The 25,272-nt window shown below is 40.3% G+C and overlaps 1 protein-coding gene across 4 annotated transcripts; it reads right to left on the reverse strand.

The window, feature by feature from the left end:
- Positions 1-254: 254 nt before the first annotated feature.
- OBI1 (ORC ubiquitin ligase 1) lies at positions 255-25,032 on the reverse strand. 4 transcript variants are annotated; one of them, XM_065744064.1, is made up of 6 exons: positions 24,950-25,032; positions 19,495-19,630; positions 16,036-16,127; positions 14,145-14,393; positions 10,761-10,849; positions 255-2,777 (listed from the first exon to the last, which is right to left on the reverse strand). In XM_065744064.1, exons 1-6 carry the CDS (start codon positions 25,019-25,021, stop codon positions 1,283-1,285), a joined length of 2,133 nt encoding a protein of 710 aa, XP_065600136.1. In that variant the 5' UTR covers positions 25,022-25,032; the 3' UTR covers positions 255-1,282. The 4 variants fall into 4 exon arrangements, with proteins under 4 accessions (XP_065600136.1, XP_065600139.1, XP_065600138.1 ...); XM_065744067.1 differs by lacking the exons at positions 19,495-19,630; positions 24,950-25,032 and adding an exon at positions 15,383-15,456 and having other exon boundaries at positions 16,036-16,054; XM_065744066.1 differs by lacking the exons at positions 16,036-16,127; positions 19,495-19,630; positions 24,950-25,032 and adding an exon at positions 15,383-16,020.
- Between the last annotated feature and the right edge of the window lie 240 nt (positions 25,033-25,272).

Raw genomic sequence — 25,272 nt, forward strand, 5'->3', positions numbered from 1 at the left:
CTTAAAAAAGCAAAAATCCAAACCAGTCACCTCCCCCTGACACCCAAAAAACCCCAAAACAAAAACAAACAAAAAAACCCTTAAGACACAATAATGCAAAGAAACCAATTTTGCTCTGATGCTTAATTAGGTCTCCTGCCTGTAGTAGGCCATCACATTATGTTGACCTATGCAATACTTTATGGAAGAGTCACCTCCAGAGAGGCTGAAAGTCATTTCCATCAACTGTATTGATGCTGACACTAGAACGGTAATACATCTAACAAGGAGGAGAAAGGGAAATTTTATTTTTTTTGTAAGCAAGCTTACATTTACGTTTAACAAAACTCAGATATCTTCCAAATTATGCAAAAGAAGTTTCCCAATTCCCTTTTTTTTTCTCTTTTCCTGCTAATCCTACATTTGAGAGACAACATCAAGGATTACAGTGCTTATAACATGTTTTATTCAATTCACATAGAAAAGCATGCAGTATTAATGTAAAATGGTACAGTATTAATGTAAAATGTTCAGTGCACATTAGATAAACAAGTCATTAGCATACAAACCCATTTTTATGGTCTACGCAGGCATACTGAACACATTTAGAATAACAACACTTTTTGGGAACTAAATTAAAAATTGTGCTTAACTTCAAAAAATACAAGCCACATTTGCAGTGTTAAAGAAGCTATGTTTTCTAACTGAACTAGTGTAGCCCTGAAAAGAAAAAGCTGCTACCTTATACCTACTTAAAACAAGAGTTTTGGTACAGTACAGTGCCATGAAACAATGTGAGCAGCAAGATTTCCTCTTGGAGGCAAGTTCTATGGCAAAACTGACATTGTTTTATATCAACTTCATGAATCCATAGGATATATAGCCAGTAGCTGCCTTTCACGCACAAAATGTAATCTTTAGGAAAGGAAAACGTAACCTTTAAAGTAAGTTCTTACAGAAATGACTGATTTGACAAGACCACTTAAAACTGTCCTGCTCAAGGGAGCCATTCACTGTGCTAGCAACTGGAAGATCATGAAACTTGAAAATTCAGGAGAGAAAAAACAAAAACCCACACCATAAAAATTCCAAGTAAACAAAATGTCCAGCCAAAGAAGAGAATTTGGAATGGTTCTTCCCTAGGAAAGAGCTTGTAATGGGCAATGGAATGTTCGGTTTTCACTTAGTCATTTGAAAGAAGGATCAGACTGCATGGAAATCATTAAAAATGGCAAGTTCACCCAGTAAATATTAAACATTTGCAGATTGATGACTTTCGGCCGCATTTGATTTCCACATAGAATCAGTTTTTGGTAGTTTTTGATGGACTAGCACTGGAAAGGCTGCTCTGAATTTTCCTCTTGGCTGACTGACTGACATTTTTATTTTTCTTTTCAGCAATAAAGGAAGGCACCCAAGGAGGATTAAGTTGATTATGCAGGTCAGATGACATCTTTAAAAAGCATGATCCGAACTTTTGTTCCTCAAACAGCCTCTGTGAGTTACTGAACAACAGACTCTGGGAAAACTCTCTTTGAAATAAACAGTTTGGAGGTTTAATTTCACTAGCCACTACATTTTGGCCTGTAAATAGTGGAAAGTGGTCATTCACATCTAGTCCAGATGGGGATAAGATGGAAAACATAGCAGGTTTCCATCCAGATCTGTCAACTGATAGATTGCTTGCTTCTGAGCACTTCATACTCTGTTCCTCATTCATCCTTTCCAGTTTCTTCTCGGTTTCATCCAGAAGCTTAGAGCCCTCTGTTGACTTCGAAGAATTATCAAGATCAGAGGACTTAAAATTATAGCACGGGCTCTTGCTATTGTCTGATTCAGACATCATCGAGTCCAACTCAGAAATTTTATCAAGATAGGCAGCATCCATTGATGCCTCACTGGAGGTTCTTGTGCGATTCATTTCAGAAGAGCAGAGAGTATGTAACCTTTTAGGCAAGCATGAACTTGTTTTATCACTGGACTTTGCTGATGTTTCATCTGACTGACCAGCGACAGAATTTTGTGCCGATTCATCGAAATCTAAGTTCTCCGTGAAGCTAGTTGGGCCAGTGCCCCAAAAACCTGATTTTCCCACAGAAAAGCAATTGAGCTTCTTTTCACTGCTTGTGTTACACTCTCGAGAACCTTTGCTGCAGTCATCTGAAGCGTCACAAAACTCTTCAAATTTCAGTTTTCTCAAGAATGTCGATGTTTTCTCTGGGTTTTCTTTTCCATCGGGAGTGTTCAACTGAAGACGACTAAGAGACAGAAAAGGAGTGCATGTTGCTGGAAGATCATAAAGTTCTTCATCCTTATACGGGGTACACTCCTCAATTTTATTCCACTGCTGTTCTAAGCAAGTATCCATACTTGTAGTATTTTCATCCAGATGGACTCCCTGACATCCTGGAAATAATTCTTTCTTTGGGACACATTGGGTGCTTGAACCATTTGAACCATCCTGACTCAAAGAGCTTGAACATGTTCCACTATCTGCCAGCTGTTCAAGACTGTCCGGACTCTGGCTGGTAGTCAAAGCTTTCTTCTCCTCAACCTGGGTTTTCAAACATGTAGTATCTTCATTGCTCTCGGTTCCTTTAGCATCTGCAGAAAGTGCTTGCTCACTAACAGCACTTATAGTTTGAGTTCCTTCACCTGCACTTTTCAGCTGTAAAAGCTGACACTCCATTTCCTCTATATACTTATCACTTCTTTCCAGTGCCTTTTTTAGACGGTTCATTTCACGTTCGCTCTGTTCTACTTTGGACTGAAGCGCAGCTATGGTAAACCTGCCAAACCTGCCAAAAAGGAAGAAAAAAACCCAACAACATTAAGCTGGAAAAATATATGGTGCTCTTCTACTGTGTTAATATGAAAACAAAAACGATAGTTTCAGTTCTCAGCTAATTGCAAAACCAAATAAATAAACACATAAATATATCGGTGTCTGTAATGTATAGGATGCAGTGAATACCTGAGAAGCTAGAATTAAACTATTAGTGGTAGTAAGGCAATAACAAGCAGATTACCCTCCCAGGGGCTGGTTCCATCAATTCAACTCAAATATGCATGAAGAATTATCCCCTAAAACAATGGCAAAGATTTATGATAACATTTGAACAGTGGTCCACATCTTGAAATATTTACATTCAATCATTTTCCTGCAGTACTGCAGTGTTTTACAATACAATTCCTACACAATGTCACCTTGTCAAATACAAAATGCCGATATAAAATTCAGAAATTGCACTAGTCCTCTGAGGTGGTTTAAGTACTTACGCAGAACATTTCAATTATGTTCTTGTTAGATATAGAGATTTTCCACAGCCATAGCATGGATGGTACTTCTGCTTACATCATAGCTATTTTGTCCTTTTTCTTCTAGTTTTACAAGTGCAACAATCTAATTTCTTCCTCAACTCCAGTACAAAAAAAAGAGCCACTCATGGTTTGTTACAACTGTGCGTTTGTGGGGCTTTCAGCTTGAGCACATTATGAACTGCAAGGATACAGACTTATCTTCCCCATCCTCCACCAGCTTTCAAGACTGACCTTCCCCAGAGGGCAGGTGAAGGTTTCAGCTATATGCCCCAACTAATTCTAACCTGTCACTGACAGGTGGGCACCAGGGAATTTCTTGCTCCATCCAAGACTTTCAATTTACCTAAGGTAAAACAATTAAAGTTGTAGTATTATTAGGATGGTGGAAAGGACTGGCAGCCACCCTAAAACTCTGCCACATGTGGTTTTATAACACAAAGAAATGACAAATCTGTATGCGAGCTTACTTACTTTCCACTTTGCAGATCTGTGTTACAGCACAACTTTACATTCATTCTTCCAGCATAAAGACTGTTTCCACCTCATTTCTTTGCCTGTCTGTACCACCTCTGGAATCATTCAGCCACAGGCAATTCCCACTCCATTTTCTCCTCAAACTTCCTAATTCCACTTTTTTACCCTTTCATAAAATGCTCCCACTGTTTAAACCAACAAGGTTTGAAGGAGGTGTACCTGTGGCCCATGATGAAGCTGGTGAAATATCCATAAATGTATTTCCAGCAAGGGACTAAACTCAGTACAAAGAAGCAGGAGACTGTTCTACGCTGACAACCGCAATGTGGTCAAATTATGAAGTGGAGAAAGGAACAAGGGCCATCACAAACCCTGAACAAGCTGGGCATGAGTGATCAGATCTAATGATGCATTTCACTGTTCAGTTACTTCTGCATATTTAAAGGGCTTAGTGGTAGTAAAGATTGCACCACAGCCTATATAATTTCTTTCACAGCATTGCTACTAGACCACTCCTAAAATCAAAGCAGTCTAAACTCTGCACAGTTTTGATATCACTCACTGCTGTGTAGATATAAAAGTGCAAGGTAGCAGTTCACTGTTTAGAATAAGAACATGACATGGTAAGAATTTTTCTGTCAAAGCAGCTTGCCTGATGGGAACTCTATCAAGGCAAGTTACCGAAAATTAGCTCTAGTCAGTTATCAGTCTTCACAAAAATGAAAGCAGCCCATCTCTCTTTTACTCATTCTATGTGCAACAAGTTTTCTGATTTAATGGTAGCTGTTTTTCCATTTCTGGTTTCATTCAACAGGGAAAGGGAGAAAAATGGTACAAGACTTTCTTCTTTCTCCACATGAAACCAGATAAAAGCAGAGTTCAGCAGTGCTTTACTTATATTCCCAGGCAAATAGAAGGTTACAATGAAATAAGCATCATCACACGCAATACGTTTTGGTTTATTTCCCCTTTCAGTAAGAAGAACTCAGAGGTTGTTTCAAAGTATTGAGATAGTCTCTACAGCATGGCAGAGTCTGAGCAACATCTGAAAGTATTTGTTTTACCTTTCTCTAAGACTTCCTCATGCAGAAATCAACTCTATATACTGCTTAATAAAGGATATAAAAATACATCATTAGTTTAAGATCCAAGTGAGACAGAGAAAAATTATCATGCAGAATAAGCAGGATTTTCTGGGGTTTGCTGTAACACATACTTCGACATAAAAATTAAACATGTTTACACTTATATGAATACCTGGCAACTCCTTTTTAATGGAAGAATGGTGTAATATGTTTATTTAATGCAAACAGCATTAGTGACAGCCTGAGATTTGCTTACGAAGAGGAAGTTCTGTATTCTCAAGTGCAACTTTTATAACAAGTGTCTTCAGGTTAAAAAAAAATACAGCATGCTGTTCAAAGCCAAATAGCATCACTAATAAGTTAATTGTTGTAGAGGGATGTGCTTGGGAATTTTGGTTTTAAGAAATGGAGCATCTGACATACTGAATACAAACCTCTGCAGTTAAACACCAAAGCAGTAGATGCCTTCTTGCTCCTGCTTAGAGACCTCAGTGCATTTATTTCCCAAGCTTTTCAAGGACACAGATTTTTAAGAGCAACATTACAACACACATATTTAAACCAACTACTCCAGATAAGAGGATGACAGAGGTGTTCTAGCAACTGATCTGGCAGGTCAGCTCACAGCTTAAAAGGCACATTTTGCCTAAGGAAGCCAGAACCCTCCCCATCCCCTAACTGAAACCACTCTAAACAATTTCCTCTTCTTTTCCCCTCAAATGTACACTGAGCTGTGCCACAGACCAAGCTGCATCTTGGTAATAATAACATAATATAGAAGAGCTGCATGAAAATAAATGAAAATTTGGCCTGACACCTTAGATAAATTATTTTCCCCAAAGTATCTGAATCATTTCACACTTGGGAACAAGATAAGACATCCATCAGTAGAAGTTCAAGCATTCAGCACACATGACAACGAACCCTTTTCACGTTCTCCTGCATGGACCAAGAATTTTCAGTGCTGGGGAGCTGTTCTTTAGCTGTCTCTCTTAAGCAGTCCATTTGTATCACACTACATCTGTTTCAGTGCCATGGTTTTATGATTTTTGGTATTGGCATTCCACATCACAATTCCACAGAGCTGGAGCATTAACTCTTTAACTCTTAATGCATTACGTGATGCACATCCTTTCTATAATAAACTGAAAGACCAGAGAAGCTAAGGGCCATTCAGTGTAAATACATTTCAGTAAGAATTTAGACCTTCCACAACTGACACCTAGTGATATTTTAAATGGTCAAATGTCTTTTAAATAACTGCTGGCTCCAGTTATCTCTCTGGAAGGACTGAGATTTTTCTATAGGTCCTGTATCACAACTGCCAGCTGTGGATAGATGTACTGGAGATGTTTAGTGTCTGAGGTAACACTGGATACCTAGATAAGCACCCTGTATGTATAAACCCTGTATTTCAGGACCTTTCCTCAGCCAGAGTTTTGTCCTAGAAGTATTTTTACGCCATCAGTAAAAAACTTAGCAGTTCACTCATCTACAGTGAACAAGAACTAACATAAGTACAGTGTTTGTGCAATTGTATTTCATTATCCCAAAGCTGCCTCCCTTTACTATGTTTGAATGCACCTGAAAATTTTTATTATTTTCTTTTAGCCATTTAGGAACAGTTTGCAAACTTTAGCAGTCTCTCTCCTCATTTAAAAAAAAAATTAAGATTCTTCAGTTGTTTCCTCCCTCATTATCTGTAAGTTTCCTGAATTCACCTTTAGGGTTTTATTTTCACATATCTGTGACCACTGACCATCACAGGCCTGTTAGAAGGCAGCTTCTCCCTAGCAAGCAAAAAGTAGGGAAGGGGAGAGACCTTGAGTATCCTTCTTTATTTCAGATCTTAAGCTAGAAAAATGCACCAACAATAGAATTTAGTTCTGCTGAATTAAAAGCCCTAGGTATCATCTACTACTGCTTTCCATTTTGCAAGAAAAAAGATTGGCTGACAGAAGAAGGTATGCAATGCCTCCTCCTTTAAGGAAGCATGAGGAACATTTGCTATAGCTTATTTTCTAAGCTTGTAGAACAAGAAGTTCTTTGAAAATAGCCACTCCTCTGGGACAGTCAGCTTGCTGAGAGATTGAGAAAGTAGCCCAGCTTTCTATTCAAGAAGATAGCTGCACCCCAGATGCAGGTTACTAGAAGCTTATTGGTAGGCTCAGTTACATACAAGCTGAATTGAATAGCCTGGCATGAGTGGAAGTATCTGAATTGAATAAAAAGTGAATGTTACACAGAATGACTTAAAAAGTCAAAAGCCTTTTATTTCAGTGTGCAGATATCCTAAGACACGACATAAACAATAACACTTGGGTAAGAGTTAAAAAAACAAACCAAACCAAACAGAAAAAAAAAAAAACAACAAAAAAACAGACAATACAACGATTTTCAGCACGTTTTTCATACTGGGATTTTAACTGGCAGAAGAAATTAAATATTTAGGAAAAAGAATCCTAGGAAGACTAAGAGTCTGATACAAGCTAATTTGAATGTAACCATTCATAAAATGCTCTGTACCCTGGAGCAGATGGACTTGCTAGTTATTTTCCTTCAGGTAAAAAGCAAACGTTCCTTTGCCAAAAATGCTTTTAGATTCCACTGTGCTTTGCCAATTGACCTAAGAGTTTTCTATTTTAAGTAGAGTTGGAAGTAGCAGGGCTTTATCATCCTGCAAACTTAAGTTTTAGTTCTCCTATTCTGTACCACTTTGTACCAGAAAAAAAAGAGACAAATCTTTGGGAGAAAGAAGAAGTAAAGAGCAAGCAAGCAACTACCAAACTGCCTGATTTGCCTGAGAAATGAGTGACTAACAAAGATCTCTGATAAGAATCAGACCAAGAAACTTATCTCTATTTGCTTTTCAGGTTTATAACCCAGCTATGTAATGGTTTGGTGAGAGTCTCTGCCTTCCCAGCTGTTTTGCTCAAAAATTAAATTCTGTGTCTGAGAATCTATATGCAAAAATGTTTCAGGAACAGAAAAGAAAACAAAACCAAGAAATTGAACCAATACACATAACTGAAAATTGTGTGAATATCTAACATTGCTGTATTTTTTGTATAATGGATATGATCAAAGTAGAAACGAAACTCAAGATTATGATAAAAGGAAACATTTCTGCTGATCACTGAAGAAGGCTAACTGATTTTCCTAATTTTCCCTGTGATGTCTCAGATGTAGAGCCTATGTTACAAAGGGATCATTCATTTGCTATCAGTATTTTACTTGCTGTGAAGCAAAGCCTATTGAAATGATTTTAGTTGCGCTATTCAGCTTCAGCATTCTTAAGCTGCATTACATTTGGGTAATGGGGACTGAATAATGACAGATCCTTCCTCAAACAATTAGATTCAAGTTTTAGTTAATTAGTTAACTAGTTGTTTAAGCATGAAACCATATCTAGCAATTCAAAGCTCACTAAGAAATATGACAAATGAAAGAATGGCCATGATGTGAAATTATGACTATCTAATTCAATAGCTGTTTTGAACAGTAATGAAGTACAACTCAGAAACTTTTCCCAAAACTTACCACAGGAAAAATTGTGAATAAAGTACACCAAAAACGACTGCATTAGCAAAACAGTCTACCTGCACAAGAACAGTTCAATTACAGTGATGTTGGGTTCCTAATTCTGATTTCATAAGTAAGGTAAGTTATTGCAATCACTGTTCAGCATGTAAAGCTTAGTTTAAAGACCTCAATATTGCGTATCAAAGTTCTCCCTTAGTCTGGTCTCAATACTGACTAGACTAATGACCACAAGGATCAAAGAGAACTCATTTATAAAATCAGCCAGCAACACAAAGATGGTAGAGACTTCCTGCCATGGGACTGGAATTCAAAGCGATTACTTAAAAGTTTGACATAAACATCAAAACATCCACCTGAGGAAAGCCAGTAAGTGGGTCAAGTTCCACACACTGTAGTAGAAATACAACAAGAAGTAGCAGTATGACTTTTTCAGTAGCTACTTTGCAGAACCAGCACTAGCCATTCATGCTAGAAGCGTCAGATAAAATGAAGCAATAAAAACAATACTGCAAGATAAAAGAACGTTGTATCAAGGCAAGAGTTCTGCTTGACTCAATACTACTGAGGCCTCATTTAGAATCTTGTATCCATCTTTAAGCATCACAGCTTACGAAAATCATTGAGAGTAGAGAAACGCCATGCTTACTTTTCCTCCTAAGTCACGCATCTATAGGAGTCGGATTAATTCAGTTCAGAAAATAAGGTCTGAATGGGTACAGACAGGACACATAAAAAATACTGTCTCCTCAATAGAGCCCAGAGGGGAGCCACAAAGATAATAAAGGGTCTGGAGCACTTCTCTTATGAGGAAAGGACCTGGGTTTGTTCAGTCTTGAAAAAAGAAGACTCAGAGGGGATATGATCCATGTCTATAAATACCTGAGGTACAGGAGGCAAAGGGATGAGGCTGGACTTTTCTCCATGCAGGTAGGATGTGACTATTTATTATAAAGGCTAAAAAGAATTCTAACAGGGACATGAACAGGCAAATCCAGCTGACATCTGGGTTGCAAAACAGGCCTGTTCTGTTGAGTTTCTAATAACATTTGGCTGTATCTGTGCTTGCAAAGAGGAAACTCATCAACTATTCTTTTCAGTTGCACAGACAAAAGATGGTAAAGTAACCGGTGTCCAACAGTCTTGTTCTTCCTCCCTAGATATCTCATCTTCCTGACAAATAGGATGGTAAAACATGAACATGTTAGAAGTACAGAAATTCTTTCCACTGGGAAATTCATCTGACCTTAGTGAAATAGAATAAAGGTACATGATCTGGTCTCTTCTAGCTCACCTTTTCTAAGATTTCTTTAGCTGCATCTGTTTTAAAGTTTGCCATCTCACCAACTTCCTCTTAAATCTTACTGGAAAAAGATATTTCTTGCCATTAAATCCCTTTTCATTGCCAAGACCTTTCACAGTGCTCTATCTCCTTTATTAGTGGACATGAGAGTAGAGTGTACCTTAATACATTTACAGCATAAGGATTATGCATCTGCTTTTCTGGGGCCTTGAACAGCTAACAGTTTGGCAATGAAGTTCTCGATAAAGGAAAAATTTCATCTTTCAGCAAGTTAGTTCTGAGCTAGAACAAAATCCAGAGAGCTCTTCTTTGACATTATGCAGAAGGCCCCCATAGCCCCCTTTCCCAAAAGCACCATATAAACCTTTGACTAATGCTACTCCCAACCTTCAAAGACCTTAAAAAATATGATCACTTTGCTTCACAAAGTAGGAGAGGGACATCAACGCACAGATGTAATTGGCATGAAAAAGTTTCTGCCGTTTGAGGTTCTTGTTGATGTTTAACTGCTCAGGAATATCAAGCAGACATCAGCTCTGGGAATGATGTCCTCACGCTGCAGAAGCCTGATTCTATAGGTCTTACTCACATAAAAGCTGCCAGGAACATTCATTAAACGAGGAGTCTAAGTTCACAGAACAAACTTTGAAGGCAACAAAAAGAAGAAAAAAAACCTCAAACCAAACAAATATAACCAAACAGAATCTCATCTCCCAGTAACAAACCTACTTTGACATAAATATGCCAGATTTAAATGAAATTTCTCAGTGACAAAAAATAAGTTAACTGTAGAATTCTAGCAATAAATCCAGTCCTCCAGTATTAGACAGATAAAAGAAAACAATAACATTTGTGGTCAGCACATAATCTTTTACTGTAGAGTTGCTGCTATTCTGCAAGTTGCATTTGTCACCCAAGCCTATAAGGATGAAAACTCCAAAGTCTACCTCGTGACACATATGTAACTCTATGTATACCATCAGAGTTTTACATTCAGGTCCTACAACAGTTAAAGAGTCAATAAATAAAATATAGCAGCTTTTAAAATATTCACATACTTTTGGGGTGATCTACTATCAACTTCAGCTTTTAGTCGCAAATTCTCTCTTAAAAGGCTATTGTTCTCCATGCTCAGTTTCTTATTTGCCTAAGGAAAAGAAAAGGAAAAAAAATAAGTATACAATAAAACAGAAATGACTTCTAATATTTATAGAACAAGCTGTTTCTGCTTTTTTTTAAAGAGACAGAAGTAGAAACGTGGAAACAGGAAACAGCCTTCAGACAGGGACACCACTTAAAAATCATCATGGGAAATGGCTTGCAAAACTGAATAGCGAACAGACATTTTTAATTTATATTCCCAAAATACACTGCAAGTGTCCTATCTAGGGAAATAAACATAGCTATGTTAGTTAGCACAGAAAGTCATTAAGGAGATGTACTAATGGCAATTCCATGTTTTTTTTCCACAAGACTAGATACGTTAAGTACATTAACATTACAATGTGCAGGTATCAGCAAAACTAATGTTGAACAGCTTCCTCCATCCCATATTAGATTAAGATTACTTTGTTCGTTTTTTTTCTGGTTTCTTGTTTTTAAAGTAGTTGTCCTATGGATGTAAACCCATTATGACAAGCTATTTGCAGTCTTTCTTTACTTTCTTCCAAGACCTTATGATTAAGACTCCTGATTCAGAACTCTTCTCACTCCTTGAATTGAGGTCAATTCCTTCTTCTCAGTTCAGCAGACGCTCTTGTTAACAAGGTATTTCATATAAAGAGAAGCTTTCCTGCTGCCGTGTTTGAGAACAATGCATGCCACCATCCTAACAAGTAGAAAGAACTCTTTGTACTTAATAGCCCACTCAATCTCTGCATGTTGACAACTGCACCAATCCAGGATTTGTAATTCATGGCCTCACTTAGACAATGCTTCCTCTGAATACTTGAAGTACAATCTCAAGTTAGATCTGAAGAAGGAATTAAGAAAATAGGCTAATGAATGAAATGTCCTTTGCTGGAAGCATCAATATGTGCAAGAGAGACAAAAAACTCTAAACGCTTGTACAAATATTCCCAGCAACCTTCTCAGGTAAGGCTAAGATAGTGGAGGATGCTGAGGAAAGGAATGGAGGGGAAATAAATTAACAAAACTAAAAAAAAAAATCCTATAATAGTCCAAGAAAAAAAAAAAGAGAGATTTCTTGTATAGAAGGAATAGGAAGGGTGAGCCCAAAGATTTGGGATTAGTGTGTCAACTCCTCTACTGTGTATTAAAAAAGTAACAAAACACAAAGCTATCCCAAATGTAATGAATAAGAATCCAGGAGCATCAAAATATTTTATAACAAGGCTGCGACCTTTCTCTCTTTCCAGACAGTTCTCTCACCTGCACAGCCAAATAGAAGGTAAAACAACTTGTATGGACTTGCTATATAGGGATCCAGCTGGCACATGTCAAGGTAGAACTCAATCTCCCTCGCCTTCTTCTAGGGGGTGCTCTAACCTCCAAGCCTGTGAACTGCAAGGCACATCCCCGTGCAGTAGCATCTAGGATTTATGACTTCACATAAGCTCACCATCAGTGAGTGTGCTCCATCTAATATTTCTATTACAGAGTTTGTATAAGCACTTTCTGCTTATGACCTATTGCTCTCTCTTCTAAGTTACAGTGCCTACTCTGGGAGTCTCTGTCCTAGGACAGTAAAGGATAATAGTGACTCACTTGTTCCCTCATTTTGGTTTAGAGACAGACAGCAGTGGTATGTTCTGAGGGACCGTGTCTCACTTGAGAAGCAATGCCTGTTTGAAGCTCATGTGTGAGGTACTTTAGAGGATAAGGAAGTTCTGGCTTCAAATTGGTTTTATGTGGGAAAGGGGACTCTGCTCTTAAGACTGGGCTTGGTCAGTGCACTCTTATTTCACAAGTCTTACGAGGTCTAAAAAGAGCCAAGTGATTTTATATTCCAGAATTGAGTAGCTGAACATGAAATAGGCTGAAAGAAACGTGTCTGCATCAAAGGTTTGACTTGGACCCTAAAATCCATCTAAAGCCCCTGTTTGTATCTAATCCTTAACCAAAATCAGAAACTCCATAAAAACCTTTCATTGCTAAGGCTGAAGTTATGTTGGAGGAAAAAAAAAACACAAACGGAAACAAACCATTCTTTCTACCCCAATCTCAGCTAAATTCTCATTTTATCTTATCTATGAAAAAGAGTTATAAACCTCTGTCACCACTGAAAAGAGATACTGCATTTTAATGCTAAGGAAAAAAACCAGAATTCTTTGCAGGCAACATCCTTCAGCCAATTAGAAATTACCCTGAAGCTCCTGAAGTATCCTCTCAGAAGGCCAGCTGTGTCTGTTGATGAAGCTGAAGTCCAAGACTAGCTGAACTACTGAAAAAGCTAATTTTCAAAACTCAAGTTTACTTTTTGGTCACATTTTTAGTGTTTAATAAGCAAAGAAGTTACCTAGTTCAGTCAGGACAAGAATTTCCTTCAGATTACAAAGACACAAATCTAGAAATGTTCCATTAACACTGACAGCTAACATAACAATGACACAATGGCATAATGTGCACCCTTGAGTTTGAAGCAGAGAGAAAGTGCAAACGCTACTAATTCTTGGAAAAGAAAAAAAACTGTTCAACATAAAACTTCAGTTTTGCAGGAAGTACCACAGCACTGCTGGTGGGAAAAATATAGATAGCATACTGAATAAATGCAAGTACAGTTCTCTCCACCTTGCTCTTCAAATTAACCTTGAAAATTCACTCTCAGTCAATGGTTGATGTGATTTTTCTTGTGCCCATCAATTTGGTACATTTTGCAAGACAGTTTTATTTAGATGGACTTTAACAAAACTATTTTCTGCCCCTATCCTTTGGCAATACCATAATTATATCCCATTCAGGATGTATGAGAAAGCTGCAGGATTCCAGTAAAGGATTCTCTGGTTATAAAATGCTGAAGCTTGCCTATTTTTGGTCAACAGGTCAAGTTACCCTGTCTCAGCAAATTGCACCAAAAATATTGGCAAGCAAGGAGGGCAATAGTGCAAAATCTGTCTCAGCCAACTGTACTGTGTTTGGCCATTGAATGTTGTAAAATAGATGTAATATATAGATTATTGCAAGCCTGAAAAATCTGGCCATCAATACTCGTGACAAGCATTGCTATAATCCAATTACTCAGGCATAGAGTGACAGAGGAGTTGCAGAAGAGCCTCATGTAAAGCTCACTAGAACAAGCAATAATATCTGACACTTGCAAATGTTGTATGGAGGTACTATAATACACCAACAGCCACTGGAATTCAATTTTTTTCTCTGTTTTTTCCTGGATCTATGAAGTACCCAGAGGTCATGCTAGCTCTCACCCCTTTAACGAACACAAAAATTGTACTTCAAGACAGATGAAGAGATGTATTTATTACCTCCTTTAACTTTTCTACATTATCTATCACTTTTTCACATATATCATTGGCAGCTTTCAGCTTTTTGCTCCATTCTTCTGGGGTTTCTGGACCACTGGTACTTGCTTCATCTGCTGATTGGCTAGTTTCTTCATTTTGGCAACATAAAGCTGGTACTGTGGGATCCAGAAGAGATTTCAGTTGCATCTGTAAATTGAGATTTCTGTCTCTCAGTTCTTCCACTTCTTTTTGCAGGGATTCTATTTCATCCTAAAGATGTCAGAAATTCACAGGAATTAAAATAATGTGCGAGATTAATTAAATAATGCTGGCAAGTTCCCACAGCACTTAAGAACCACTGGCACTTTGGCAAGCCCAGATGGACGCCTTCACTTATGTACCTAAGCATGCTTATCTATCATGCTCCATGCAGGATTTTAATCAATTTGCACACTCAGGTACAGAAAAGGTTTTAGTGAAGGGAATCCCCTGACTATACAGAGGACCCTGAACAAACTGGTGGGCAGACCAAAAGCTCTGAGGCATTCAGCAACATTAATCTATTATTAGGGCGCTCTGAAGGGAGGATTTCCTGTACAGTGTTCTTAAGGTCGTCCTCTGCTGACTCATTTGCTGTTATGTGAGAACAGTATGAGAGAGCCATTCTGAAACACTGCAAGTTCAGATGTTGAAAGTCTCAAGATTTAAAATGGACAGAACACTGCCTGGAAGAGGCTGCACCAGCTGCACAGGGGTAGAAATAATTAAGGAAAGACTGAAAAAAAAAAAAGAAACTAAACTATTAGCTGTTTCAATCTGGAGCCAAAGAAAAGCAAAAGCCTGCTGTTAAAGAGTATGTAATTTATTCTGAACTTATTCTGAAAATGTCTTCTTTACTCTTTTCCAACTAAATACTTGCATTGCTCACATTCAGATTACTAAAGGAGGTCATGTCATGGCATTTACATAAATTCAAGACACATTTGGACAAATAATCAACCTCTACCACCCTCATCCCCCCAAAGAAACCAAAAAAACCACCCAACAAATCCCAAATAAAAAATAAAAAACACTCAGCCCTTTTAAAATAGATGTTTTTCTTTTCTTTGGAAGAGATTTATGTTATTCTATACCCATTGGGGTGATTTTGGAGTTGACTTAAAAGAAACCAAGGAAACTTCCTTCTTGTCACTTCTCTATGAAAGAAGCTGAGCTCCAGGCCAACTTGTCATAAAGACTTCCCCTGCATATCCCCATACAGTGTCTGTTTCCTTTCTCTCATTCTCCTTGCTATGAGACTCCTTGAAAAATGTGTGAGGTCTTCACACTGCTGCTACTAAGGAAACAATAACTGAGAAGATAAACTAAGCATATTCCTCAAATATATATATATTCCTTATATACCTTTTAACCTTGTTCCTAGAATATTTTTCCAGCTTGAGAGTAGGTAAACTTCCAAGCATTCCTCCACACCCACAAAACAAGAAAGCAATAATGATGAAGTTAGCCTACACCAGAATATTCCAGGGGCGTTTATTCTTTAAAAAGAAGTTTAGTCTCCACAAGCAACAGGAAATATTCAGAAAATGTTTGTACCCAACATCCAATATGCATTAAGGAAATCCATACTATCATGGTGTTGCATTTCCACAGCCTCTGGCTGTAGTTGGTTACCTCTACCTTAGACAGAATATCACAGTAACATCTGCAGGATCTTTCCAACCAGAAGCAAACGCTCTCCCTTAGCCTCAGCCAGAAAGTGCAAATTTAATGCATCCAAGTTCCATGTATATTCACTATACAGCACTGCTCAAATTAAAAACACCAGGAATCAAAGCAGGAAGGCCAGTTGCAAACAGTAATTTAACAGTTGTGGTTCATATGGAAAGTCACAACACTCCCATGTGCTTACCTCATATTCTTTGTGGAGCAATTCAAGCCTTGTTTTACGTAGATGCTTCCTAACTGCTGGACTAAATATAGGATCACTTTCACTTGTTCCTCCTAAAGCAGCACAGAAGAAAAGAAACACTATTATTATTTCTTTTTCAGTCAATTCAATACCAGCAACCCACCTTGAAGCATTTTTCATATTATCAGCTACAAATACAGCCAATATTGGACCAATCTAGTACCAAGGGAAACTACAACTTTTCATTTTCAGAACAGCTCAGACAGGGAATCTATTAGTGATGTTTAGAAGACAAAATCCTGTCTCACAGCAGGAAGACAACATTTTAATTTTTTCAACTTTGTATTACCTTTGACAGATTCATGCCTTATTTAAGACCACACTATTGAAACAAATCTAAGGCAGTGTGTTGTGGTTTAACCAGAAGACATCTTAAGCACCACACCAGTGGTTACTCACCTCTCCCACTGGAATGGAGAATCCGAAAAAAAAGATAAAAGTCATGGTTTGAGATAAAGAGTTTAATATGACAGAAAAGGGATAATAATAGTAGTGATAGAAGAACACAGAAAGAAAATGATGCATGATGCAATTGTTCACCACCTGCTGACTGATGCTCAGCCACACCCAGAACAGGGTTCCCCCTGTTCCAGTGCAGCCTGGATCAGCCCATAACAAATGACAGTGCTGCATTTCCACCCCATGGGCAGTTGATTCCCAATGTACTGGATGCCTCTCCAAGCAAAAGCAAACTGGGGCCTGCACTCTACTGCCAAAGGGACTGAGAAAAATGCACTGGTGATATCAGTTGAGTCAAAGGCAGCCAAGTGGTATGCCACTAGTTCATACTGCAGTTCTAGCACGTCTGGCACATCAGCACTCAGCAGAGGCATGATTTCGTTCAGGCCAGACAGTCCACTGTCAACCTCCAATCTTCACTGGACTTCTGCAATGGCCATATGGGACTACTGAAGGGTGAGCAAGTCTGGCTGGTGACTGCTTGGCTCTCCTGATGATGAATCAGCTGACGAATGGGAATCCGGGAGTAATCTTTCTTAAAGTGCTGATGGGAGTCACCTTCAGAGGATGAGGGTTTGTTCCCCTTTTCTAATTGTTTTGTCCATGTCCCCTTCCCTAGAGAAGGATCTCAGGTGCTTGGCTTTGCTGCCCACTAAATCCGGACTCCTGGCCCCATTATCCCAGCCTCACAGCAGACAGGTGACGATGCGCTCACCTTGATGACAGCTGAAATCTTTTCACACAGCTCACGTACGGACAGGCATTGGGTGGTTCCTTTCTCATTTATAACCTCTTCTCTTCCTCCTCTTATGATGGCTTGGCTTCACAGCAGCCTGTCTTATCCACTTCCTCCTCTTTCCTCTTCTTAGTAGGAGTTTCCTTCCTTACTAAATAAGCTGACTTAGGCATCCATCATTTTGCCTTGTCTACAGGCACAACCAATACCTACATGGGCTGGTTTTCCAGCTCAGCTGCACAACCCATCACAGGGGTTAGAGCAGTGTTAAGTGCAGCACGGTAAGCAGACTCTGCACATTGTCTCCTTTGAATTGCTAGGGTGACAGTGCACCTTTTTCAAACTTTTTACCAGTTTGTCAGGACCCTGCACTTGTTCAGAGAAGTTCCAAAACAGAGTGCCTGCCCATACCATCCTACACTCATAACTATTCAGCCCAGGGGCAGACCCCCGGGAAAGATTTGTCAATAGTTGTTTAACATTAACCAACATCTGGAACACAATCAGGAGACAAAGCTATAGGAACATGCTGGTCTGAACATTCCAAGGATATTCAAAATTCTCCAGATCTACTGTAACTGGCCTGGAATAGAAGGGGAAAAGGAGGGGTGAAGGAATAGAGGAATGTGTCCTTCTTATATCCACTACAGATGGGCTCCCTGAGGAATAATGAGTATTGTTAATAGTTTCTGAAATATGGTTAATGAAGTATGGAACTTGTGGCAATGCTGACTACAAAAAACAGATCACAAGTCTCACAACTGGCAATTTTATCAGAGCATAAGCCAGTATTACACATAGTACAGCAAAATGATAATCTTAATCCAGCCCCCAAAGATGGTGAACAGTACAAGAACTCCATATACAGCAAGTAAGGTGCTACACAACAGAACTCAAAGATTTTCCTAATCAATATTGCAACAAATCGGTGCTCACATGTTCTAGTCAGATCTATTATTGCAGCTCTTTGAGCCCCATGTTGGGCACCAAAAGGACTGCTTTAGTTTCACCTAGTTGGCAGCTCAGAACCATGCAGTTGTTCACTCATTCTCCAAATTTAAGTGGGATGGGAAAGAGAATGAGGAGAAAGAAAAGAAACCTGCAGACTGAGGTTAAACAGACCATTAAACAGAACAGAAAAGAAAACAATAAAAAAAATAACAGCAATAAGAAAAATATATATAAAACAAGTGATGCAAAACACAACTGCTCATCATCCACTGCCTGATGCCCAGCCAGTTCCCAAACACAGGCAAGTCGGACTCAGGGCAACCCCAGTTTTATTGTTCAGTATGATGCCATATGGTATGGGATATCCTTTGGCCAGTTTAGGTCAGCTGTCCTGGCTCTGTCCGCTCTCAGCTCCTTGTGCACTCCCAACTTCTCACTGCTGAGGCAGCACAAGAAGCTGGAAAGTCTATGAGTATAAGTACTGCTGAGCAAGAACTAAAACACTGTTATGTTGTCAGTACCATCCTCATCCTAAATCAACAACACAGCACTGCATCAGCTACAAGGAAGAAAGTGAACTGTAAACTGGCCAAAAACAGAACAGAAAGGAAAAATGCACACAATAAAACCCAACACAGAGACATTCATTTAGCATAAAACAGCATATGATTCTAAAGGCTGCTCAGATATCTTTTTCTATTAGAAACAAATAGCAGTGTTGATATTTTATGTCAAGATTCCAGTATTTCTCAGCCCTGAGGAAGTTCGTATCCTCATTCAAGTTTCGTAGCTTTGTCTTTCTTAAGCACCTTCGACATTTTCTTAAAAACAAAGCAAAAAAGACATGGTAAACAAAACCACAAAAACAACCAGTACTTAAAAAGAACATATACTCTTCCAAGGCTGTGGATTTAAGTACACTATTTCTCAGCTAGATGCTTTTCTCTTAGGTCAAACTGCAGCACATACGTAAAATATTTGAAGTGAGATTCATTCTACCCAGTTAACGTTCAACCCAAGATTACAAAAAAAACAACCAAACAAAAATTGCAGTGGGAAGGTGCTTTTGAATAATCAAGTCATTATTATACACTGTCCTTGGAATTTTTATCTTATAGTTATTATGCATGCTTCCATAAAGATCATGCTTAGACGGGAAAAAAAAACAACAACCCAGACATCCTTGGACCCAAAAGTATCTTCTCCAGCAGTAAACACTAAAAAGTTATTTCAAAGCCTCAAGTTGTCCTTACCTATAATTTCCTTGCAAGGATTTTCAGGTGTGATGGGAATCCTGCAAGCTGGACACTGATTATTATTCTTCAACCAGACTTCAATACAAATGGAACAGAAGACATGATTGTTGACACAGATTACTGGCTGACGGACCTTTAAGCATCAACACGGAGGAGGAGAAGAGGGGGAAAAGGAAAAGAAAAACAACAGAAAGATGCTATGAATGCTTACAAACACTTTCAGATAACAGAATATAAAAATATACTACCCCAATCTCTCAAAGCAAGTCTAGACTTCAAGAGGAAAGTGACACTGCTGTTTCGCATGACTAGAAGTGGTCTCCTGACTCACAGCACCAAATTTCCCTATTATTGGTGGCACTACAGCTACAATCATCTTTGCAAAATTAGCAATCCTCGATCTTGTGAGTTCTTTAATACACACTGTGAAAGCCATCTCCAAGAAGAGCAGCCGACCACACCAGTGAAATGAGTTCACATTCCTACACAGAGGGAGACTAAAACACACACATTTACTCATTTCCAAAAGGGAATGAGAGCTCCTAGCAACAACCAAGACTTTGCCTTGAGAGCTATCACTGAAATAATCAGCATCACCAATTATCTCTAGCCTATATGTAACCAGCTTTATGGAAATATACTTTTAAAAATGGTAAAGCCCAAAAACACAGAGCAGAAATATTCATGAAGCCTTCTGCAAGATATGTACTGCTACTAGTCATTAGAACAGAATGGAACAACTTAAAGATCAGACACAGCTCCCTTCAAGAACAATCCTCCCTCCCCACCAAAACAATAGAGTTCTCAAACTTTTGCATTATTCCCACATGCTATTTGGAGCCACATGGGATCCACCTGAGGCGCTGAGGGAGCTGGCAGAGGTGATTGCTAAGCTGCTTTCCACTGTCCCTCAGCAGTCCTGGTCAAGTAGAGAAGTCCCAGATGTCTGGAGACTTGCACATGTGATGCCCATCATTAAGATCTGTAAGGAGAATCTGGGGAACTACAAATCTGTCAGCCTGACCTAGGTGCCAGGGAAAGTTATGAAAGAGAATCACCTTGAGTGTGATCACACAGCAGCTGTGAGAAAACCAGGGGACCAGGCCCAGCCAGCAAAGTTTCACAAACAGCAGCTCCTGCTTTACTACTTCACCTACTTCCATGACCAGGCGGAGGGAAAGGCTGTTGATGTAGTCTACCTAGACTCCAGCAAAGCCCTCAATTCAGTCTCCCACAGTATTCCCCTGTAGAAGCTGACAGCCCATGGCTTGGACAAGTACACTCTCTGCTGGGTAAAAATAAAAATCTATCTGGATATCTGGGGCCAGAGAATGGTGTCAAATGAAGTTAAAACCAGCCAGCAACCAGTCATGAGTAGTGTTCCCCAGTGGGTCAATACTGGGACCTATCCAGTTTCATGCCTTTACTGACAATTTGGATGTGGGAATTGAGTGCACCCTCACTAAACGGGTACATTACACCAAACTGGGGGACTGCATTCACCTGCCTGAGGGTAGGAAAGCCTACAGAGGGACCCAGACAGGTTGGACTGATGGGCTGTGGCCAATGGGATGAAATTCAACAATATGAAATGTTGGGTTCCAAACTTTGGTCACAACAAACCCATGCAATCCTACAAGCTTGAAGCACAGCAGCCAAATGGCTGAACAGTAGAGAAAGACCTGAGGGCGTTGCCTGAAGCTTGGCTGAATGTGAGCCATCATTGTGCTAAGGTGGCCAAGAAAGCCAACAGCACCCTGGCTTGTATTAGAAATAGTATGGCCAACAGGACCGTGGAGGTTATCTTCCCCCTGTACTCAACTCTGGTAAGGCTGCACCCCAAGTATTGCGTTAAGTCTGGGGCCACTCACTAGAAGAAAGACATAGAGACCCTGCAGCATGCCCAAAGAAGGAAAACAAAGCTGGTGAAGGGTCTGGAGCACAAGTCTTAAGGGGCACAGCTGAGGGAACTAATTGTTTAGTCTGGAGAAGACTGATGGGAGACTTCCCACAACTACCTGAAATGAGGCTGTGGCAAGGTGAGGGCTGGACTCCTCCCATGTAACTAGCAATAGGACAGGAGGGAATGGCCTGAAGTTGCAGCAGGGGAGGTTCAGATTGGATATTAAACAATTTATTCTCCAAAAAAGTAGTTAAGCATTGGAATAGGTTGCCCAGGGAAGTGGTAGAGCACTGTTGCAGAAAGTGCTTAAGGAAAGGGCAGACGTAGTACTCAGACACTGCGTAATAGGTAATATTGGTGGTATGTGGACGGTTGGACTAGACAACCTTAGAGGACTTTTCTATTACTTGACATCAGTATCTACGTTTAGGTTTTGTAAAAGTAACGTTTGCTATTACTTCTTCACTACCTTTGCCCAATAAACTTCTTCTGATACACAAAGGTAGCAGAACCTACTTCCATCTGCTGCACTGCTCCTGTTATGCACTTAGAAGACAAAGTTCAGGAGAATTCTTTCAGCTGCAAAGGAAGTTCTCATCTGCCTCAAGCTGTTCCTCATTCATTCTATTAGTAAAGTTGTCAAGCTAAGATGGGAGAAATCACAAGCTGGCAGGGAAAATCAAGTAAGCAGAACGCACAGCTAATAACCACTTTGGAAAACAGGTAAGAAATGTCCTACACAGTCTGTTGCACAAGCTAGAAACCAAGTGTTTTACCACTGAGATACAACAGGATCTCAGAATTAAGAGCCAGATCCACCAGATCCTTCTCCATTTTGCTTTCTATGCGAATAACACACTACAGGATTACTGGTAGTTTAAAAACTTCTGACATGACAGCCTAGGAGCCTCAGGACTGCCTATACACAAGCAGAAGCTCAGGTTACTGAAGGTGTGAATAGAGAGACTAAATGATTTCTGCAAGCATCTGCGCATTCTCACCTCTAATTAAGGAGGCCTTTTTGCGATCAATGCTAGCATTAGCATAGCAGTGCTTTGTAAAAACTTAAATATTTCGATAATATATTATGTTAAAAATACACCTTGTTATTTACTACTTTCTTTACCAGAAAAAAAGAACTCACCATCAGCTGCAAGAAAAACTTTTTTTCTGGTTGCTCTTCTTTCTCATCCAGAAGCAGACATAATATGCATAGTTAACGGATGGCTCCGATACACAGAATAACATAATAGTCCAAAGAGGAGAACATGTTTCAAGAGTGTAGGTCTCCTCCCAGGGGAGCAAGAGACCCTCAGTTACCCCAGACCTGACATGGATGTATTCTTCTTGCAAGTGAACACTGACTCTACAACTCCAGCAAAATAGTAAGTGTATTATTACTCTCTAGAGGACAGTGCTCCTGATTTATACATTTACACATTCCATTTCAGGGCTGAGGTTTATACCTGTGTTAGCTCAGAGCTGCACAAAGCAATCCATGCAACAGTAGCAGGAGCTGCTGCTGAAATGTAATGAGGAAACACAAAGGCTGGGGGTGTCACTTCCCTTCATGAAGTCCCTGAGCCTGGGACAAAGCCTGGGGGTGGGGGATCATGACACAAGTTACTAAAAAACATTTTACCTGAATATAACAGTTTCAGTTCCTTAATTGACCGCAATGAGTGGAAAGACTTACAGCTTATTTGTGAAGGCTTGACTAGCCAAGGAGAATTTGAGTATTGTTCTCTTTTTTCCTCCCCACACAATACGATTCTTACATGGATCAAAATCAAATCCTGTATACATTTATGTCATACTGAAGGCTCTTCTGGACCTTAAAGTAGCTTGAACTGTGGATGACAATACTGAAGGATTTTCTACTTAACATCTTTTTATCCCCTTACTGCTATACACAGTAAAGTTTCTGTTCTACAACCAACCCCCTACAAGTTCTGCAGATATCAAGAGCTATGTTCTGACTGCAGGTTGGGCTTTACGTTCCATTTGAAGCCCATGTTATAAAATACAGAAGTATCAGAACCTGTCAACCCTCAGCTTCATTTTCTACCCTACAATATGGTAAGGTTTCCCTCTTATTTTAAACTAAATAGCCCTTTTTTCCCCTCTAATGTTACTCTTAAAAAGAGCTTTTTCTCACACTTTTCTGTGATGTTTCAAGCTGGAGACAAGTATTTATAATAAAATAAAAAGGAAAGCCACAGCAGACAACTTTGGCAAAACTTAACGCATCTGAAAAAGGAAGCATCCAAAAGTCTTCAGTACAGATGTCATCAGTGGAGTCACTTACATAATTTTAACGTATTACCTCAGTGCAAGGTATCAAGAAAAGCATGGAAATCTCTTCCAGTACAAATTCAGCTACATCGACTCTCTGCCAATTCTGGATGTGATGAGGTAGAAAGAAGCAACGTCTTGAAATGAGTGAGTGGGTTTATAACAAAATATGAATGAGTGCATTAACAAAATTTAAATGTATTTAGATTATGTTGGAAATCACCCCCAATCAGGCTGTAAATCCTTCTCAAGGAGCATCCACTCTGCATTACACACAGCTAACTTGTGTTCTCCTCCCTTTGTATTAAAAACACAATTGGAAAGATAACAGGACTGCATTCCTGCCTTGCTTGGCCTCCAACGAAAAGCCAAGAAATAGGTACATGTGGTTGCTAGAAGCGGTGCATTCTAAGTAGGACAGCTGAATAAAGGGAGGTGTCTAACTACTGTCACTACCAGTGCTATACCTGCTGCATGCATCAAATGCTCCTTTTCTCTGGCTATTGGGCAAGCAGGCCTCAACTGGGCAGGAAGAAAGCGGGTGGTAAATACCACAGTGCAAACACAAAGGCTACTTCTTCACTTGTGATTGCATGTATTTTAAGAGGTCTGCTTCGGGATGCAAGAAAAACATGAAAAAAAAAGAGGAATGGGGAGCAAGACAGCAATGTGAGAAGCAGAGTCAGCTCCAGGGGCTTCCAGGGCCAAACGACTCAACAGCTCTCTGACTCCTGAGAGATGACAGAGACCTCTTCGGGTCAGGAAATCACAACTTTTTCCTCCGAAAGCTGTAATTTCACTGAACTCCTCCACCTCACCGGCTCCCAACACCTCTCCTTTGTCCCACTCGGCCTCACACCGCCCTCCAACACAAGTCTGCAGTACAGCCTAAGCTGCTCCACGTCTCGCAGCAGCTATCAGAAGACAAAACCTCAGAAAACTTCACTCCGAAAGCACTGAGCCCGCACTCCGGTTTTCGAGCGTGCATGTGTGTCTGTATGGAGGGGCGGGGCGGGGGACGGCGTCTCGGGGCCCTCACGGCACCCAAGGACATCCCGCAGGGCTCCCCCCACCCGCACGGTGCCAGCAGCCCCTCGGCGCGGGGCCCAGGACCCCTCCCACCCCCAGACGGGATCGCCCCTCTGTTCGCAGAGAGCGCGGCCGACCTCCGAGCGGCCGTCTTCCTCCCCCCACCCCCCACCCAGCAGCGTGCTGGCGGAGAGAGCCAGGCAGCGGCCGCCACGGGGCCGTTACCTTCCCCAGGCAGATGTGGCAGGTGATGGGCAGCGTGAGGGACAGCGTGACGCTCGGGCCGTGCTGCGCCATCGCCGCGCCGCCTGCACGGAAGTCACGGAGGAGCGAGCGGGAGGCAGCGCGCCGGCGGCGGCGCTACGGCAAGCCGGTGAGGCCAAGTGCCGCCCGGCGCTGGGGAGGGGGGAGCGGGGTGCGGCGTGCCCGCGCTTTTGAAGCGCTCCCCTGGGGGGCGGGCGGGAGCAGCGGGGAGCCGCGATGCCGCCCTCGTTGCTCCCTTACAGCGGCTATCGTCCCTTCGTACACAGCTCTAGTGACCAGGGAGG

This window comes from Cyrtonyx montezumae, unplaced genomic scaffold (assembly GCF_038088225.1).
Source record: "Cyrtonyx montezumae isolate F1298 unplaced genomic scaffold, pur_monq_1.0 scaffold_3, whole genome shotgun sequence".
Classification (NCBI taxonomy): Eukaryota; Metazoa; Chordata; class Aves; order Galliformes; family Odontophoridae; genus Cyrtonyx; species Cyrtonyx montezumae.

Bases quoted from the DNA above. Each gene is read 5' to 3' on its own strand.
- OBI1 (XM_065744064.1), bottom strand. From the start codon at position 25,021: ATGGCGCAGCACGGCCCGAGCGTCACGCTGTCCCTCACGCTGCCCATC. The intron at 19,631-24,949 runs GTAACGGCCCCG...TGATGCTTAAAG, and splicing joins GCCACATCTGCCTGGGGAAG to GTCCGTCAGCCAGTAATCTG. The intron at 10,850-14,144 runs GTAATAAATACA...TCTTTTCCTTAG, and splicing joins ATGTAGAAAAGTTAAAGGAG to GCAAATAAGAAACTGAGCAT.